The sequence below is a fragment of the Lepisma saccharinum genome, chromosome 16 (genome assembly GCF_977018435.1).
Source record: "Lepisma saccharinum chromosome 16, izLepSacc3.1, whole genome shotgun sequence".
Lineage (NCBI taxonomy): Eukaryota > Metazoa > Arthropoda > Insecta > Zygentoma > Lepismatidae > Lepisma > Lepisma saccharinum.
In genome coordinates this window covers 32,278,709-32,298,490 of record NC_139244.1, presented here as the reverse complement: position 1 = coordinate 32,298,490, position 19,782 = coordinate 32,278,709, and the positions used below count along the sequence as shown (strand labels likewise).

Below are 19,782 nucleotides of genomic sequence, written 5' to 3'. Positions count from 1 at the left end.
ATAAAATCAGTTTAGTTATTTCTATATAGTTTAACATTGTAATATTATAGCAAAGTATTTCTCCCTCGTTTTCAATAAAATATCGTATTCCTATTGGCTGTTTATGTTAGGAGTGGGGGAACCACGCTTCGTGTTCTTGGCGATGTAAAAACTTCCACGTTGGCATTTTTAATTGTTGCCAACCTGAACTTTAGCTTACTATCGTTAATTAACATTGATGTGTTATATAAATTATCAGTTTTTCTTGTGCTATTTTATGTTATGAGTTTGTATTGTAAGTTAGAACAATCTGTTATGCTGCGCCTCACGCTTAAGGTAGGCAGTTGAGGTCTTGCTATTAACGGTGAAGGCGGTGCGCGGATTCTGTCGTGATAAATAAGTTACTCATCACTGCCTACAAGCGAGCAGGACCCAACACAATTTATTTTTGGCTTGTGCGAATAAGTATGTACGTGCACGATTCGTGATTAAAGATTTTGGATATTTTTAATATAAAGTATTTGGAATTTTATTTACTGTCACGTGTCGCAATTCGGTGGTTACCTTCCTGGAGGAAGGGCAGATCATCTTAATCCCGATCCCTGGGTGAGAACTGGTGCTCCCAACTGACCAGCCGGAGCAAGGAGCGGTGTGTTGCCATTTCGGATCTCCATACCCTGGAGTTACGAGTGGTGGCACGTTGCATTGTTTTGTTGGCCCCGCAACGTGGCTTTTCGTTGCAAAGTTTATACTATTTGGAGCACTTCTGTGAAAACCAGACATTGACAGGTGTCACCGTTCCCGAGATATATCAAACTAAAAGTATCCAATACGGCGGACTCTTTTCAACATAGAAGGCGTCAGCATGCACATAGCAATTGGCTCCTTGACTGAACATATCTTATAACAATTATACTACCCAAGTCTCTTGCTTTTATCAGAAAGTGTAACAATTCGTCAATAATTAGGGACATAGCCGCTGGACAGTAATCAAGATGGTGGGTACAAATTCCTCTATTTGGAGACACATCTTATGGCGATTCTTTGATTAAATACATTAACACTTATATCAATTAGGCTACAATTATCATTCCAAACAATTTTCTGTCCCGTAATTTATTCGAAAGTTACAATGGAGAATCTTCAAGGACAGGAAAAATTGTCTTTTTTTAAATGATGACTGATACTGACATTACTGAACAATCAAACATTATCTTTTCTTGAGTCCATCTAATGAGGCCAGTAACTAAGAGTCTGTGAAACTGATGCTTAAGGGGGAGCACAGGGAAAAAGGAGATTTTGCACTTCTAGTAGTGGTCTAACAATTGACCAAAATCCATCTTTTAAGGAAATATTCTCGACATTCGTTGTCGTCCCCTCCCTTTCATTTTCTAGACTAACACAGAAGTTTTCACAACATGCCAAAATCTTGTCCCCACGAACGCGACTACAAATATGGAAACAGAAATGTATAAATTAGTAATAACAGCACATAAGGAAGACAATTATCAAGTGGAATATAATCTGTTCCTGAACAGTAAGTAAGTTTATATATATCCTTTAGTGCAACACAAATGAAAAGTCTCATCATAGGAACGCTGCAGCTCAGTTCATTGCTGATGCAGGACAAATTTCAACTTCATTTTCCTCCCTTATATAAAAAAACACCACGATAAAACTTTCTCAGTATAAAGAGGAAGGATGGTACTGGTAGTTAAAAATCGATTGGGGGGTGTTTTGAGATGTTCAAACTTGAAATCTGAACATTTGAACAAAGTGTTTGTTCAAATTTTACTAAGTTTCAACATTTGATCATCCCATAATATGCTACCATCTTTCCTCTTTACACGAGCTTAAGAGTGCTTCTGTATCTTTATTCGTTCCCGAGATTTACATAATTGAAAAGGGCATGTTGCTCAAAAATGACAACCCTTTTGAACAACCCTCATATAATTCGTAATAATCATATTTCAGCAAAATCCTTTAACAGGTATTGGGTTTGGAGGAAAGCAAAGCTGCATACAAAATAACATCAAAATCGGTGACTATGAGGGTAAACTCGTGCCTGATTTGACATGGAATGACCCATATATATATAAAAAAAACCTTATTATTCAAACCTCACAGTAAAGTAAACTTCTCAGTAAAGTTATAAATATACCAGGATGTCATTATCAGCTGATATTCAACCTCTCCCTTCTAAATCCAATCTAAACATCCTAAGATATGAGAATTTCAGACAAATTGGCAGGAAAATATTACTGATACAAAGTAACAACATTAATGACAAAAATTAATAATGTACAGATTTGACAGACCTCAAAAAGCATAAGCATTCACTTTCTCTAATCAATCATATGTCATAACAAATTAAAAAGACTCAATAGCTTATTTTCTAAAAAAAAAAAAAAAAAAAAAAAAAAAAAGGAGCTGCATATATGAAAATTAGTTTCCTGTTAATTCACATCTTAAATTAATTTAATGAAATGAAGTACTCACTTATCTGTGAAATTGTTTCTTATGATGTTCTATTAATTACAATCGCCACTGACACCATCCTCTCAGGAAAGCCTTTTTGAACTTGTTAATAGAACATCATAAAAACCAGTTTTACAGGTGAGTTCTTCATTTCAGTATATTATTTTGCTACTGTGTCTTTCTTTCATGAAGCATGAATAAAGTCTTAACAAAGCGTACTTCTGCTAATTCACCGATGAAAAAATAAATGCATGTTGAAAAAGCATTTGAAAACAAATATAGCATTATCAACTAAAAATCACTCTGTACCAATACATCAGTGCCATACTTATTTTACAGTTTGCAATTGCATCATTCCAACTCTCATTGTAATACTTACACACTGGGTATTATCAATCACATAGACTCCTTGTGCATTTATAGCTACTAGTACTGGGATATCTTGGTGAGTAATTAAAGAAGTGAGACCTCTCACTGGTTGCTCTATTTGCCCTTGGAAAAATGCACTCCTGAAAGAAAGAAGTACGAAATGAATCTGCACATTTTACAGAAACAAAAAGTCAACAAGAGAACCATACATCCCACTATTCTGTGAGTAATTTCTCATGCATCGTTTGATGAAATAGCACTATGTTGCATCAAACTATATCACTGACATGATCTTATATTACCTTTTAACAACATCCAAAGTTAATGTGCACCAAGGACTCTCAATATAATAACAAACACGTGTATGTGTCAATCAGACAATGAGATTCATTGATTTGGGATATTTTACTTTGCTTTTCAGCTACTTTTTGCCTAATCATGAATAGGAGGATGAGTGATTGAAATTGATGAAAGGACACTCACATAGAACACCCATGCCCAGGCCAGGATTCAAACCTGGGCCTCCTGCGTTCAGTCAGACACCCTACCAACTAACAGTTGGGCTGAAAAGTTCGTAGGCTAACATAGTAAAAAATATTTTTTTGACAAAATTCGATTTTATTATTCAATATAGTTGCCTTCGAGGGCGATACAACAATTATAGCGGTCATACAATTTTTCGATGCCATTTTTATAGTACGATTTCTCTTTAGCCTCAAAATAGGCCTCAGTTTCGGCGATTACCTCTTCATCAGTGCTAAATTTCTTTCCAGCGAGCATTCTTTTAAGGTCTGCAAACAGGAAAAAGTCACTGGGGGGCCAGATCTGGAGAACATGGTGGATGGGGAAGCAATTCGTAGTCTAATTCATATAATTTTGCCATTGTTTTCATTGATTTGTGACACGGTGCATTGTCTTGATGAAACAGCACTTTTTTGCACAGCTTTCGCATGTTCAAATATTCATGCACAATATGTCCAACACGTTCCTTTGATATTTTTAAAGTCTCAGCTATCTCGATCAACTTCACTTTACGATCAATTAAAATTATTTTGTGGACTTTTTTGATGTTTTCGTCGGTAACAGCCTCTTTGGGGCGTCCACTGCGTGCATCGTCTTCGATGCTCATTTCGCCTCGTTTAAATTTAGCAAACCACTTCTCAACGGTTGATTTTCCTGGTGCAGAGTCCGAATAATGTTTATCAAGCCAAGCCTTGGCTTCAACAGTATTTTTTTTCGCCAAAAAGCAATGCTTTATTATTAACACACGAAATTCTTTTTTATCCATTTTTTCACAATAACAAAAGCTGCTTCACTCACAATGCTATATCTCACGAACTAATTATCCGGCAGCTGTGAAATTTATACACGTATCTTTTGAAGGTTAGTACTAAGTAAAAATCACATGGATTTAATTCTAGTAACGCCATCTATGAGTCAGCCTACGAACTTTTCAGCCCAACTGTTAGTAGGGATAGGACTGATTAACTGCTACACTATTGGTATCAGCAATTCATATGGGTTCAGGTTTGTGCGACTTACTCACTTTTATATATATTCTTTCATATTTCTTAAAATTAAAAAATACAAAATTATTTATTACTTACATAAAATGAGTAACTATTTTGTTCACCGACAATGTTTCAGGAACCGCTGTTCCCTTCTTCAGGCCCTACATCTCAGCTATTCGAAAATTTCCATAGCCTCGTCAATTCATACACTCGTCAGGAAAAGGAATTGGTACAATATAACGGGTGTCCCACTAGCTTTTGTTAACCCTGTGTTAGGCATGCTATATTCTGTACCATACATAGGTACCTGGGGTACACCTGTCCCCCAACCCTTTAACTATCGATAAGGTATGAAATACACCATAAGTTGCACTGTGTATGCATGCTGAACGTTCTTTCTTTGTTTTTCTTCTAAGACCAGCTGCACTTTCTAAGTGACATAATATTATAAAGTTAACAACAGTCATGTCATGCACCTAAATATGTAACAACGAAGCAGCGTCATGTTCACTTTCGGTCACGTGGTCAATTTCATGTTAACTTTTGTCACTAACATATACCTTTGTACCCTCCCCTCCCCTTCCTCACTACACCACTTTTGTATATCATCTGAATCTGCTGTGCGCTCTGTCTTTCCTATTACATATGTCTCCCAAACATGTGACTGACGTTAACTTTATAATATTACATGGAGTGTAAGGGGTGACCTTCCATATAGTACACCCAATTGTCAACCTCACTTCCACGTAGTACATCCTGGAATGCTTTTTGCAGACTAACAAGGCTCTGGCGACTGGCCCTGTGGCCAGTATAATTCTGTGTGTTGTCCTGTTTTTTGTCCTTATGTGTGCTGAGGGCTCCTTTATGGCCTCAGCTTTTAACCTAAGTCAGAATATTTTATGATTTTAGTTATGCAACATTACAATTACGTTATATGTTATGGTAAGGGGCTGGATCCCGTATAACGTGACGGGTGCAAAATAGCTATTTTGACACACCCAAAATTTTAAAATCAAATTCAAATTCAAATATAATATTACATGACTTAGAAGTGCAACAGAACAACACAGCTGAGCTTAGATTGATTGATTGATTGATTTGGTGTTTTAAGTCCACTTTATGCACAGGAAGGCTAATCGGGACTGAACCTACAGTTTAAAGTGGGATCCGAACCACTATGAGCCTCCACCGGATATCGAACCCGGGACCCATCGATCTAAGCTTAGAACAAATACAAAGAATGTGCTACACAAAAACACCCATGTGCAATATAGTTCACAGTGTTACAATCTCACAATGAATATCGATGGGGGACACTGGTATCCCATGTGCTTAACGCCAATGGAGTGTTTAATAAAGAACCATTGTCACTAACATTCATGGAATTATCTTTCTTTATAATAAATGAGCATATTATTGGTGTACCAGGTGTAGAAGTATGAAACCGGAATTGGCCGATAGATGGTGCTAGCCGGCAGTGGAGGGCACGGAAGATTGCTTAAGCAGCGCCAGCTGCTGCCCGCCACTCCCGAGGACGTTATATCGGAACACAGTAACCCAAGTGCCAGACAGAGGAAGGTGTTGCACACCCGGAACATGTCGAGTTTCGTGCCTACGAACTACGATTTGCGGACAGCATTGGTGTTCTGTTATCATTTGAAGAAAACTGCCGCAGAATCGCATCGAATGCTCGTCGAAGCTTACGGCGAACATGCTCTTGGGAAAACACAGTGTTTCGAGTGGTTCAAGAAATTCAAAAGTGGTGTTTTGGACTTGCGAAACGAGGAACGTGGGAAACCTCCGAAAAAGTTCGAAGACAACGAATTGCAAGCCTTATTGGATGAAGATGATACCCAAACGCAGCAGGAGCTCGCGGAACAATTGAATGTGACGCAGAAAGCCGTTTCTCTTCGGTTGAAAGCTATGGGAAAGGTGCAGAAAGCGGGCAAATGGATTCCGCATGAACTGAATGAAAGACAGCAAGGATCCCGCAAGACCACTTGTCAAATGCTGCTCGCCAGATACAAAAGTAAGTCGTTTCTCCATCGCATAGTGACCGGCGATGAGAAATGGATATATTTGGAGAATCCTAAGCGTCGTAAATCGTGGGTGAATCCAGGCGAACCATCGACATCCACTGCAAGACCAAATCGCTTTGGAAAAAAGACACTGCTCTGTGTTTGGTGGGATCAGCGGGGCGTCATCTATTATGAGCTGCTAAAACCCGGTGAAACCGTTAACGCAGATCGCTACCAACAGCAAATGATCAATTTACATCGAGCATTACGTGACAAACGGCCGGAATATGAATCAAGGCAAAACAAGGTCATCCTGCTCCATGACAATGCCTCACCACACACAGCAAAACGGGTCCGGGAAACGATCGAGGTGTTCAAATGGGAGATACTAGGGCATGCGGCGTATTCTCCCGACTTAGCTCCTTCAGATTATCATCTATTTGCCTCACTGGGACACGCTCTTGCAGAACAGCGCTTCAATTCATATGAAGATGTACGAACATGGCTCGCGGACTGGTTCGCTTCAAAAGAAGAACGTTTTTTTTGGCGTGGCATTCATAACCTGCTGGAAAGGTGGGAGAAATGTGTAACTAGCAATGGAGCTTACTTTGAATAAAATATTGTTTCTCAGTTGCAAACACCAGTCGTTTACTTCTTGCAAACAAATTCCGGTTTCATACTTCTACACCTGGTATCTTGCTTACCTGAAATACTACAGTTCAGGAAACCATTACATACTGTTCCACATAACAATATTAGAGCGAATGCACATACTAACAAAAGAACAGATAGGTAATTAGTACCTGGTGCTATGTTCTAGCTTGCATATACAATATCAGAATTGTTTGTAACGTACCCATAATAAGGCAGGGACCAGCAAAATTCCAAATATTTTCTGACTAGCTTTTTTGCTGGAGTGTTTGTGGAGATCCTTTTAAATTGCTCCAAGAGTCTAACTTCAGGTGAGGTTTTGCTACTAAAACGAAGCCATGACCAGCCGGTTCTCCTCACATGTGCAGGAAGAAACTTAGCTTGCTGTTCTCTGGAAAAATATAGAAAAGATTCATGCTGATGAACAGAAGAGATATATAAAGGACTGATAAAGTAACCAATAAACTTGATTAATTAAAAAAAAAAACACCCAGCTTGTTTCAGATTTCTTAACTTCATCAGTGAGAAACATTTTAAGAAATAAAATTTTAAACCATAAACAGCACATAAATCGCATTAAACTGATGATGTTTCATTAATATCTCATTCATCTCACAAGTTTTAGTGTGTTTTGTGAACTATGTGTGTTTAAAAAATATAAAAATATGTTTCCATTAAAAGAATAAGGCCAAGGGGGAGACCAAGATGACAGTGGAAAGAGCATATAGCGGAGAGTGTTAGGAGAAGAGGACAAGATTGGAACACCACGAAAAAGAGGAGTGGTGGAAGACCAGGAAAAAATGGAGAATGTCAACCCAGCCAGAGGCAGGACACAGCAAAAGATGATGATGATAAAAGGAAGACACCATTTTTTCTTGAAAATAAATTCTGTTGTTTTGCTAAACACAAAGAGTTCCGAATAAAATTGCAAAATGAAGTATTCACATCTTGCCTACAAAATAACAGTGGAAGAACTTAATGTGCCCATATTTTATGACTTATTGAAAGTTACATGGAAACTGTAGCTAAATCAGGGATCAAAAAAGGGTTAAATAAATTTTGTACCAATTCTACTTTATCAAAGTGGATTCCAGATACTAAAAAGGAACAGCACTTAGAAGTCATTTAAATAAATACTTCAGAAAAATAATTGGTAAAACAACAATAGATGAACTCAGTGAAACCAATACAATAAAATGTGGATTTAACACTCCGATGTTTTGAATAGTCACACAGAAAAATGTACTTAAATCAGGTCATAACATTTCCTTGGCATGTATTCTCACAAAAGCGTCACGCCCTACACAAGCATTCATTACCGAAGTATAAAAATTAACACTTTGTTCCTGATAGTCGTAAATTGGATACCTAATAGTATGAGGTCTGCTAAAAAGGAAACTAACTTTTGCAATTGTGTGCCAATGTATTGTTACTTAGTATTATGTTGCTGTGCTACAAGCAGGGTTCCTTATATCCGTGTTGTATCGAGTCTGCAATCATTCGAGTCAGATAGTGCTCCATGCATGGCACGATTTCCTGAGGCCTGAAGTGTGGGCAAACAAAATGTGGATACTGCACCATGACAATGCTCCAAGAATTTCTGGTGAAGCATAACACAGCTGTTGTACATCAGCCCCTCTATTTTCCTGATCTGGCACATGCGGACTTCTTTCAGTTTTCAAGAATGACATCCATCCTGAGAGGATGCCATATCGAGGTGGTAGAATGGATTAAATAAAATTTGCTATAGGACCTGCAGGGTATTACACAAAACACATACCAGTATGTGAAAAGAAACGCTGGGAGGAGTGAACTAACATTGGAGAGAACTACTTAGCAAGGAATAAATCTAAGCTAAATAAACTAATTTTGAAGGAACTGGGATTCTTTTTGGACAAATTCGTATGTTTCCAGGAAGCATGAATCTTGCAACTTGGTGCGAAAAGGTTCATTGTAGAATAATGATTTTCACTAAGCATTGTGTAATTTTAAGGGTTCGAATTCCAGCCTGAACATAGGTGTTCTTTGCGCAGGGACGTCGTTAGGGGGGGGCCTGGGGGGGCTTTGGCCCCGGCAGTTGTAACTCTGGCCCCCGCAAACAAAATTTTGATAGATTAAAAATTATCCTAAATTAATACTACATATTATTTTCTGGTAAATTTGTAGCAGAGTTGGAAACACTGTTCCGAAGAAAATCTTCGGAAGCAAATGTAGGACAGCAAAATTCCACCCTTTCCTTGCTTACCAGATTATAACCAAGGTCATAAAATCTGCCTGCTTAGAGGTTATTACCCTTGCCCTAAGTTCCTGGAAACCAGAGATCCGACCCTTTTGTTGCAAATGACCCTTCCAATACAGATGGAATCAAAGACTCCGCCGTGGCCGAGCGGTCAACAGTAGGTGGTCGAGCGACATAGGAGGCTATGGAGAGAGTTCTCCAGTACTGACATTGTTCTGAGATTTAAAATTGCTGTATGCTTCAGCTTCAGAGGTACAGATTAGCTTTGTATTCTTGCTTGCGAGGAAGGTCTGCTATCGGGTTCCTACGGTCACTGTGTATTTGTTCGTGTGTGGGAAGAGTTCTAGCGTTGTTGTGCATTTCCATCTTGAATGGATAAATTTATCAAAACCGGATATTTTAAAACTATCTCAAAACATGTGGAAGATGACGGCAATGAAGAGGGTGTTGGTCCAAGTTCTGACGTTCCAAAGTTAGACAAAACAAGTGAGTGTACTAATGTGAAAACAATTACTGATCTTGGGGTAGATAATCCTAGGCAACCACTTTTGCAAAACTATCCAAATACTACGTTCGGAAAGCGAAAGCGGTCATTTCAAAAACACTGGTTTGCATCTGCGCCGTGGCTAGAATATAGTGTGGAACTTGACACATGCTTTTGTTTTCCATGCCGTAAATTTGGCACAGATTCAGGATATGCAGAATCAAGTTTCAGGAAAATAGGGATTCGCAACTGGAAGAAACCATGTGAAAAAATTAAGGAAAACGAGGAACGTCCTATCATCTAAAATGCATGCAACTGTGGGCGAATTACAAAGTGAGTACCAATCAGTTTTGTAAAACAATTATATGTGTGTGTGTGTGTGTTCGTAGTTTAACTTAAATAATGAAATATGTATATGTCTGTATATCGAGTGTTCAAATTGAAAAAATGCTGAGGAGAAAAGTCATATCAGCTTCCCTTTTCAAATTTTGAGATTTGTACCTAAAACATACGGACTGATGGTTCAAAGTAAATAACACAAATTTTCCAATTAATGTACAAGAGTTCAGTAATCACAGATGTCGTCTCAGTGAACTTTTATTTCATATCAGAATTATTTTTCTTAGAGGAAGGCAAATTAATCAGGAAATATTTTCTCATCAAATACATATTGTAATTTGCAAAGCAACAACAGTATTAATTTTAATGTAAAATTTAGTACAGAAACTGACAATTTATATGCTGATATTAATGTAATATTTACTTGAAGTTGAAAGAAATGATTACGTCAAATTCTTAGCAATAGCAAAATATGATCGAGAATATTTAAGAGGAAAATTCTTTACCTGGTCAGGAGTTAAATTAAAAATTTCAATTTGAACACTGGATGTACTTTGATTTTCGTTTCCTGATTTTACATTACTTTACTGACACTTCTAGCTAATGTCAAAGATATGCAACGGTGATACAAGAAAGTAACGCATGGACAGTAACAAAAAAAGCGCCTGCCTCTCCAGGCGAGGACATCGCGTAGCGGTAATGTCGTCACCATATAATTAAGAGGTCCTGGCCTTGGTTCGATATCTAGTGGACGCACATAGTGGTTTGGATCCAACTTTAAACTGTACGTCCAGTCCCGATTGGCCTATCTGTGCATGAAGAGGACTTAATACAAAAACTCACGGACTCGAACTTAGATCAATTTGGGACAAAATCGTAATTCGGTAGCTAACGTGCTCAGCCACTGAGGCGGCTAGAATTCAATAGGTTTTCATTTTGGCTATTTTACCTTTTTTCCTACCTATTAGGTTAATTTTTACAAGTCGATGTGAATGGATGAATGATGGACGGATGGAAAGGTGATGGGAGAATAGACAAACAGGATGAGTCACCAATGGCTGGTGGAGGTTTGAACATGGGATCTCTGATTCCGTAGCCCTTTACGCTTACCACTCCGCCACGAACACTGGAATAAATTAAATAAGTAGTGCCATTGTTTAGAATGGATGTCGGGGTGAGTGGAAGCCTAGCTAATAACAATGTACACTAATGCATTGTTGGCATTGCTAGCAGATGTTAACGGTCTACTGATACCTCACACAACGGAGAAATAATCTTTACCTATATTTGCATTGTTTTAAAAAATATATATAGCACTGACGAACGAAGGAACAAAGCTAATCTTTATGGTGTAGAGCAGGAATTTCCAAACTTTTTCGTTTCGCCGCGCCATTAGTGTTTCAAGATTTTTTCACGGCGTCCAAATCAGAATGTAGGCCTATCTAATACTTGCTTTGATTGATTGATTGATTGAATTGATGTTTTAAGTCCATTTCATGCACAATAAGGCTAATCGGAACTGGACCTACAGTTTAAAGTGGGATCCGAACCACTATGTGCCTGCACCGGGTAACGAACCCGTGACCCCTTTATTACAAGGTGACTCTAACACTACGCCACCGGGGAGGCCCTATCTAACACTTGTAACGCTCTGTTAGTGTGCATAGGTTGCTTTCCTTAAGTTAAAAAATAAACATATATTTCAAATTCCGAAACATGGAATAAATAAGAACATGTATTTGGAACAATTATATCAATGACTGAATTTCAGTGAAAATATTGGAACATCTTGCAGCGGCCCCGTACGCCTACCAGGGCGCCCCAGGGCACACTTTGGGAACCACTGGTCTAGAGATTACAATTTCTGTAAAACTGAGTCCGAGGTTTGAATCCTGAAGGAGATATTATTTTCTTTCACTATTACAATAACTGATCCCATTGTCGTCATAATCAAAAATAGTTTAAAGTCCATTTTATGCTCAAATAGATTAATTGGAACTGGATTTATAATTTAAATTTGACTCCGACCCATTGTGCAATGCGTCTCCATCGGGACTTAAACCTGGCACTCTTTGGTTATAAGGCAACGTGGTAAACCACACCGAGGAGGTCCGCCGTGGTGAACGTGACGTTATAATAAATATGCAATATAAAGCAAAAACATGAATTTATTCTTAAAAATGTTAAAAAACAACAACAACAAGAAACAGAACATTTGAGTCGCCAATAATATTCTGCATATTACATATCATAATTGTGATGGCGATTTGTGAGTTTTCCTTCATTAATTGCCATTCATGATCGTCAACATTGCGATTAACTAAAAGTAACAGAAAAGCGGCACAACATTTAAAAAAATATAATATACGTAGAATAAAAAAAATAGGTGTGAAACTGAAAAAGAAAGGTAATAACAAGTTGATATTTACTACCTACTTTTGTGCTTTTTGAAGTTGTCAAATTTTGTCATTTTTGGCGCCAATTTACCTGTCTATTTAGCATGCTTTGTGGCTATTATAAACCCACTCCCTACTGATAACACGAACTCAAGACAGAAATAAACAAGTGTGAAAACACCTACTTCAGTGTCTTTGTGCATGATACTTGCACAAACCATCAACGTTGTTTTGGGAGAATGCAGGGTGCAAGTTAAGAGGTGCACAATTTTCGAAATTGCCGCAAAAAAAGTGGCACGCATCTATTTTTCCTACTACATCTCGAGGCACTGGTGTACACATGGGGGAGCTGATGCGGCTATAACTCTCCCGAAATTTCTGTCTTTGAGCAACTTTCAAAAGGAAGCTTAAAAGTGGTTAATTATGAAATATGTTATACTGTCTCTCCCCCTTCCCTCTAAAAAAAACCCTGCACACGTTAGTGTCTAGAGGAGAGTTACAAATCACTCGCATAATTTAAAGTGCTGTTTGCGCTGAAATACTACTAAATGTGCTAGAATTTAAATTTGGCAATAATTTCAATGTTAAAAGCGTCATTATTATTATTATTATTAATGTTTTTATAACGTCCTATTATTGTTATAATTACGTCCCTGCCTAAATTCACAGCCAGAAATAAGATTGATTGATTGATTGAGTTGTTTTAAGTCCACTTTGTGCACAGTAAGGTTAATCGGGACTGGACCTACAGTTTCAAGTGGGATCCGAACCACTATGTGCCTCCACCTGGTATCGAACCCGGGACCCCTTAATTACAAGGGAACGACGGTACCACTGCGCCGTCGGGAAGGCCCAGAAATTAGAATAAAACGCGATCTTCTTACTTCAGGAAAGCAACATCTTTACAGGCGTCCCTAAGACCAGCACAAAGCTTGAATGGAGACAATACAACAAGCTTGTTCAACAAATGTTGGCGAGATGGTTGCGGACAACCAAAGGCGGCACTGCGTCCCAAATACTCTCTGAACTGCCCGTCATAAAATGTTCCTGCGAGACCTATTTCTAATCTGTGGTCGTCACTGTATGACTAGACCCCTTTGTGTCGAATCTGACAAATTGCAGGAAGCGGTCTTTCTTGCTTTAAGGGATTAAGGGAAGGAAATGGCATTCAAATGGCAGGGAAGACTTATCCCTGGGTTGAGTTATTGTACCCCTGCTGTTTCAGTGCACCGTTTCTGTAAGGCAATACGCAAATACGGTTAAATTTTCCCTTTCCCAGTAAACCTTTGTTTTCGATTCATTTTGTTCATTCTGCTAGATTTTGCTTCTATCCAGGGTGCCAAGTACCAGAACAGTCCAATGACCTCGCTGCCTTCGAGCAAGCAATAACTTTAGTGAGGAGGTAGGAGGGCTTGGGGAGGGAGGAGGGGCAGATGCAAGAGGACGAAGGAAATGTAGCAGTTTACTTACATGATGACTCGTGAAAGTATTTGTTATTGCCTGTTTGAAAGAATGAAATGTATGAAATTAGTAATATTTCTCTTGTTCGCTTCGCTTTCAATATAAGCGTTTCTCATAAGTAACAAGTTATAATTGTTACCCCAAAAAACTGTGTATATGTGTGCGTGTGCGTGTATGTAATATGATTTGTTAATGATGACGTACTGGATACCAAATAATGAAAACAGTAAAGTAATGTGCTCCCCTGTGATTTTCGCTATGCCATGAAAGCGTTTAGGGGTGTGTAGTTCGGGCTCCACACTTTCTTGATCACGGCCGAAGGTGGAGGTGATGTGATCAATCAGCACCACGTCCCTGGCCTCGTTTACCTGCCAGAGTTTCCTCCATGTACCCACTTTATACGTACGACGCTAGGTGGGCACCGGAACCGCTCGAACAGGTGAAAAAAAATCCCGGTATCCTCCAGAATGAATAGGAAAGATCCTACACAGAATAATTTATCAGTTTAGCACTTCCACAGAGGATATAGTTTCGATAAAAAAGAAGAGGTTGTCATTGAGACAAGCAGAAAGTAAAATACACGAAGGAAAACTGTAAAGTAATAGTTTAATAGTAATTACATAAATTGATTTGCTTCCTGAAAATTGTTGAACTCTAATTTTTATTTGACCTCCAGTATTCACATATACGTATATTATATACACTTCTTAGTAGTTTAATATACCAATGCACTATATATGTAGCAATATTATAATGTAATATAATATTTCATATATATATATATATATATATATATCTGTGGTGTGTGTGTGTGTGTGTGTGTGTACATTACACACACAGAGTTTTTTACCTTTACTGTCTGGAAATATTTACATAGGAACAAATTTCAGATTTGGCCCCCCCGAACTGATTAACCTAGCTACGTCCCTGTCTTTGCGAGTGTCCCTTCATCAATTTCATCATATCATCACTCATTCCCATTTTTGCAATTAGCCAAACGTGGCAGAAAAGCACGGTAAAATAAACCAAATCAATCAATCAAGTGGGCCTCTCACTGCGTCGTCACCTTGTAATCAAGGGGTCCCGGGTTCGATACTCGGTGGAGGTACATAGTGGTTCAGATCCCACATTAAACTGTAGGTCCAGTCCCGATTAGCCTTACTGTACATAAAGTGGACTTAAAACTCCAATTCAATCAATCAAACTGTAGGTCTAGTCCCGATTAGCCTTACTGTGCACAAAGTGGACTTAAAACAACAAATCAACAACAACAACATCAATCAATCAAGTAATTTTAAGGGTTTGAGATGACAATGTGAGAAACTGGTTGATGAATAGTTATAGATTCTTTTCATTTCTGAGTGCCTACATCAAGACACATAGGTCAATATCCAGTGAAATAGCTATAGCTTAACACATGGAGAATGCATAATATCTTATTAAAAGAGAGTAAAAAGTGTTGCTTGACCAGTAATCGAACCTTGGTATTCAACATACCAAGATTTCAGGTTGTTTCTTTTTGAACTTACTCTTCAATACATTGTTAAATACGAGCATGTAAAAGAAGAGGGATGAAAATTTTTTATGCGGGTTTGGCAACACTGATGAAGTTGAGCATGCGCAGGAGCATGCCCTAGCATTCTGCGCTTGCAACAGAGATAGAATCGTCAGAGTAGGGTTGCGTTCGTGCGAGTAGCAGTAAGGTGAAATGGCTGCCGTAATACAAAATCCCGCCAAATGTGAAGTGAGATCTGTCATATGATTTCTCAACGCCAAAGGACAGAATGCGGCTGACATCCATCGGGAATTGTGTGCCATTTATGGACCGACAGTGATGAGTGAAGGGAAGGTCAGGCAATGGTGCAGAGAGTTTCGGGAAGGGCGTTCAAATGTCCATGACGATGAGCGTAGCGGAAGGCCTAGTGTTCAGACGGACGATCTGGTGGAACGCGTTAACGAGAAAGTGCGTTCCAATCGCCGGTTCACAATATCTGAACTCGCCAAGAGTTTCCAGAAGTGCCTGCGAAAACATTGCATCGAATTGTGACTGACAACCTGGGGTATCACAAACTGTGTGCGAGGTGGGTACCAAAAATGCTGACAGACGCCCACAAAGAGCAAAGAAGGACAAGCTGCACGTGATTTTTTGGCCCGCTGGGGGGGGGGGAGGATGGGGATGGCCTCTTTTTGCACATAGTGATGGGGGATGAAACGTGGATATCGTACGCCACTGGGGAGTCGAAGCAGCAGTCAATGCAATGGCGGCACTCTGGATCTCCTAAAGCGAAGAAATTCAAACAAACAGTTCACAAAATCATGGCAAGCATGTTTTGGGACCAAAAGGGTGTGATTTTTGAGGAATTCTTGGAACCAGGACGAATAATTTCAGTAGAGGTGTATTGTGAAACACTGAATAATCTGCGACGTGACATCCAAAATCGGTGGAGGAATGCTACGCTCTGGAATTTTTCTGATCCACGACACCGTCCGCCCACACACAGCTGCTCGTACTGTTGAGACAATTCAAAGATTTCGATAGGAACTATTCAATCATCCCCCTTACAGTCCTGACCTTGCCCGCAGCGATTTTTTTCTTTTTCTTCGCCTGAAAAAGTGGCTAGCATCGAAGCGTTTCAACGACTGTGAAGTGCTCAAGACATCAGTTCTAGACTGGCTGCACTCTCAGGCGGCAGATTTTTATGCAGAAGGTATACGGAAGCTTGTGCCACGCTATCAGAAATGTCTGGAGGTTAATGGTGACAACGTCGAAAAATAGCCAAGGTATGTACTTGTTTATCAATCACAATAAATTTTTTCTCCAATAATTTTCTTGTTTTTTTAAAAAAATATCGGCCTTTTTTTTTTTTGACATGCGTGTCAAATACCAACAAGTTTGTCTAGAGGAAGAAGATTAAGTTAATTATTACTGACTAGTGTAAACATTCAGTACAAGTTCTGTTGTAGTTCTAAATATATACATGTATGAGTTACCTGAAATAGTCTGTAGTGTGAACCTGAGGATTGTAAGCTCCCAATTCTATTCGAGCTTGCATACCACCAAGCATGATATAATGTGAAACTTCACATGGATAGCGTCCCTCTAGAACATTGTACTTGGCCTCTTCATACAAGAGATCAATGATCTTCTGATCCCTGAAATATGATTGAAACATACTTAAAGCACAGTATTATTTGCTCCATGAATGTGAATTAATGAAGAAAAATAATGTTAGTTCCAAAGTTCAATAACATTGTATCAAAAGCTTAGGTTCCTGTGCTTGCTTCAAGATTACGTGTTACCCGTAATTAATATTCTCTCTCTCTCTCTCTCTCTCTCTCTCTCTCTCTCTCTCTCACTCACACTCACAAACACACACACACACACACACAAAATGACTGCAGAAAAATTTAGAATTATTAAGAAATCATGTAAGAAAAGTACGTACTTAATTTTATCCTCTTCTCGTTTCGGGAAGAACACATTTCTTTGAAAAGATAAAATCGGTTCATCCTTCTCCTTTCTGGACTCTGAAGCGTGACTGTAGCGTGCCAGAAACATTGGCCAATTCTGCCGAATTTCAAAAGGCTTGTGGTGTGGTTTCAACTGAAGTTCTACAAGAAAAGAACATTTTAAAAAAACATGTGTGAGTGCTGACAATAAGTTATTAAATGTCGCATGGGAATTTTACATTGACAAAGAGAAAACTTTTTATATAATTAAAAAAAATGCAAAATTTACTGATTTACATACACATGGTGGCTTCTGAAAACCCATGATGAAATTCCCTAACTTTTCCAGGACAAAATGTAGATTTTCCTGACCCATACAAAACAAATATGGGAAGGCAAGAACAGTTACTGTGGTCACCCCCCCCCCTCCCTCAATAGACAGAGTACTCAGTGGTATGCTTGAGAATCTCACAAGGAGAGTATTTCTCTGCTGAGACTACCCATGGTGAACCAAGTGGTTTCATTTTTATTACTACTAGAGATGATTTTATTGCTGATCTTACTACAGTTTATCAGACTGAAACAATAAACTATATCTACCTTCAAATGTCATCAGTGGAAACACAATACATCTTGTCTATTTCATAACTGACACCATATAGGGCTTCTCTGATGGCATCACCTTGCAATCAAGGGGTCTTGGGTTCAATAGCCAGTGGAGACACATAGTAGTTCACATCCCACTTTAAACAGTAGGTGCAGCTCCCATTAGCTTATTTGTTCACAAAGATGACTTAAAACTCAAAATCAAACTGACACTCTGTGCTCAGCTTCTTGATGGCCAAAAATAATAATAGATTGATAAACTTGTTGAAAGCAATTCATAGATTGGGAAATCTACTACATGGCAAATCTGCTGTCCTCAATTAAATCTAAGATTGTCTTTCAAGGTTCAATTATCACAGTACAGCAACTGAGTCACATTATGAACTGAATATATCAGTAAAACGTGAGAAATGCACTTTTCAGCATAACACTCCGGCTTGTGTAACAAATGATTCCAACATGATCGCAAGAAAACTCTCAAGACGAGATCAAATAACAGCAACGTGAACAATTTCTGAGATTTACAGAATAAAAAAAATATATATATATACACATCTTTTCAAGAATTTTCAAATTAAAATTGAGACATTTCGAAGATCTCCAACTCAATTAGGTAGCCTTAACATGCAGTTCTAAAAAATATGATTTACTCATTATGACGAAAACCGACAAAATTTTAAAAAATATAAAAAAAAACAGCTGAAATTGGAAGTTTTCCTTATGACAGCATTCAGTATACTACATACCATTAGTATCTTAAGAAAGTCAATCTGATGTGTTAACTTCATTTGGATTAACCCCATATTATTATTATTAATTTCGGCCTTCTTACATCTGAGTTCAGCAAATTGATTAATTTCCTCAAAGCAAGCAGTTTAATTCACATGGATGATGTCACGTCTAATCTCATATTTTGACCAACGTTTGATGGGCTGGTGAAAATTCTATTTAAAAAAGGGTGTGGGGTTATAGTTGGTAGACATGACCTTCAAGTCAATCGAATCGTATCATTCATTTCATTTAAGAGTTTCTCTAGAGGCTTCGAACTGACCAGGTCATTCACTTGTTAGGTACCAGCTGTCCATTCCTCTTAGGTATGTGAAATATGCACTGTCGTGTATAAAGCCAACTTCCTGATGTATTGAGGCTGCAATGTTGTCAAAAGGTTGACTTTGGGAAGGAGGGAAGAAGAGGAGTCAGCCTAAGTGAGGTGAACTACGTACGAAGCCTACAGAGAACTGTTTTATTTTACTCTACGTTACTAAATTCACGATCATTGTTCTAACTGTAGACAGCTAACTATCCTAACCATGACATGCATGATTTAGGTTCAAAGGTTCACAAAATCGAACGAGTGACTATTTGCCATTTCTAGTTGTATAGTTAGGTATTCTATTTCAGTTGTACCTTTCGCAGCCAAGCATCCAACTTGTCATGAGGACAAGTGGTCTCATCATTAACGAGGATGAATGGTGATTAGCTACATTTTTCCATTAATCTATTGGGAGTGGTTGGTTCGATCCCATCATTCAGTAGAATGATACAGAATAGTTATATAACATCACAGACTTTGAGAACACATTCTTCAGAAATTCCCATTCTAAGCAAAAACAAAATAACTTTCAATCAACAGCACCTTCTGTAAATGTACACTATATCAAACTTGGAGAAGCGGAAACAAGAAACATTCTGGAAATACCAAAATCAGAAAAATAATGTGAAGCTGAAGCATTCTTTTGAGTAACATGACTTGACAAAAATCAAACAGAATAGCTTAGTACATCTACTAAGTTTGGCATAA

At 38.4% G+C, this 19,782-nt stretch overlaps 1 protein-coding gene across 5 annotated transcripts in view; it reads right to left on the bottom strand.

Moving 5' to 3' along the window:
• Positions 1-19,782, bottom strand: part of Bili (FERM domain-containing protein 8 Bili) — a 134,877-nt gene that overhangs the window by 18,220 nt on the left and 96,875 nt on the right. For all 5 annotated transcript variants that reach the window (XM_083137940.1, XM_083137942.1, XM_083137939.1 and 2 more), the window contains 4 exons: positions 17,372-17,537; positions 16,917-17,078; positions 7,212-7,397; positions 2,837-2,966 (listed from right to left, as the gene is read on the bottom strand). In XM_083137940.1, the coding sequence (XP_082994066.1) occupies positions 2,837-2,966; positions 7,212-7,397; positions 16,917-17,078; positions 17,372-17,537 (644 nt within the window). The remainder of the gene's footprint in view (positions 1-2,836; positions 2,967-7,211; positions 7,398-16,916; positions 17,079-17,371; positions 17,538-19,782) is intronic.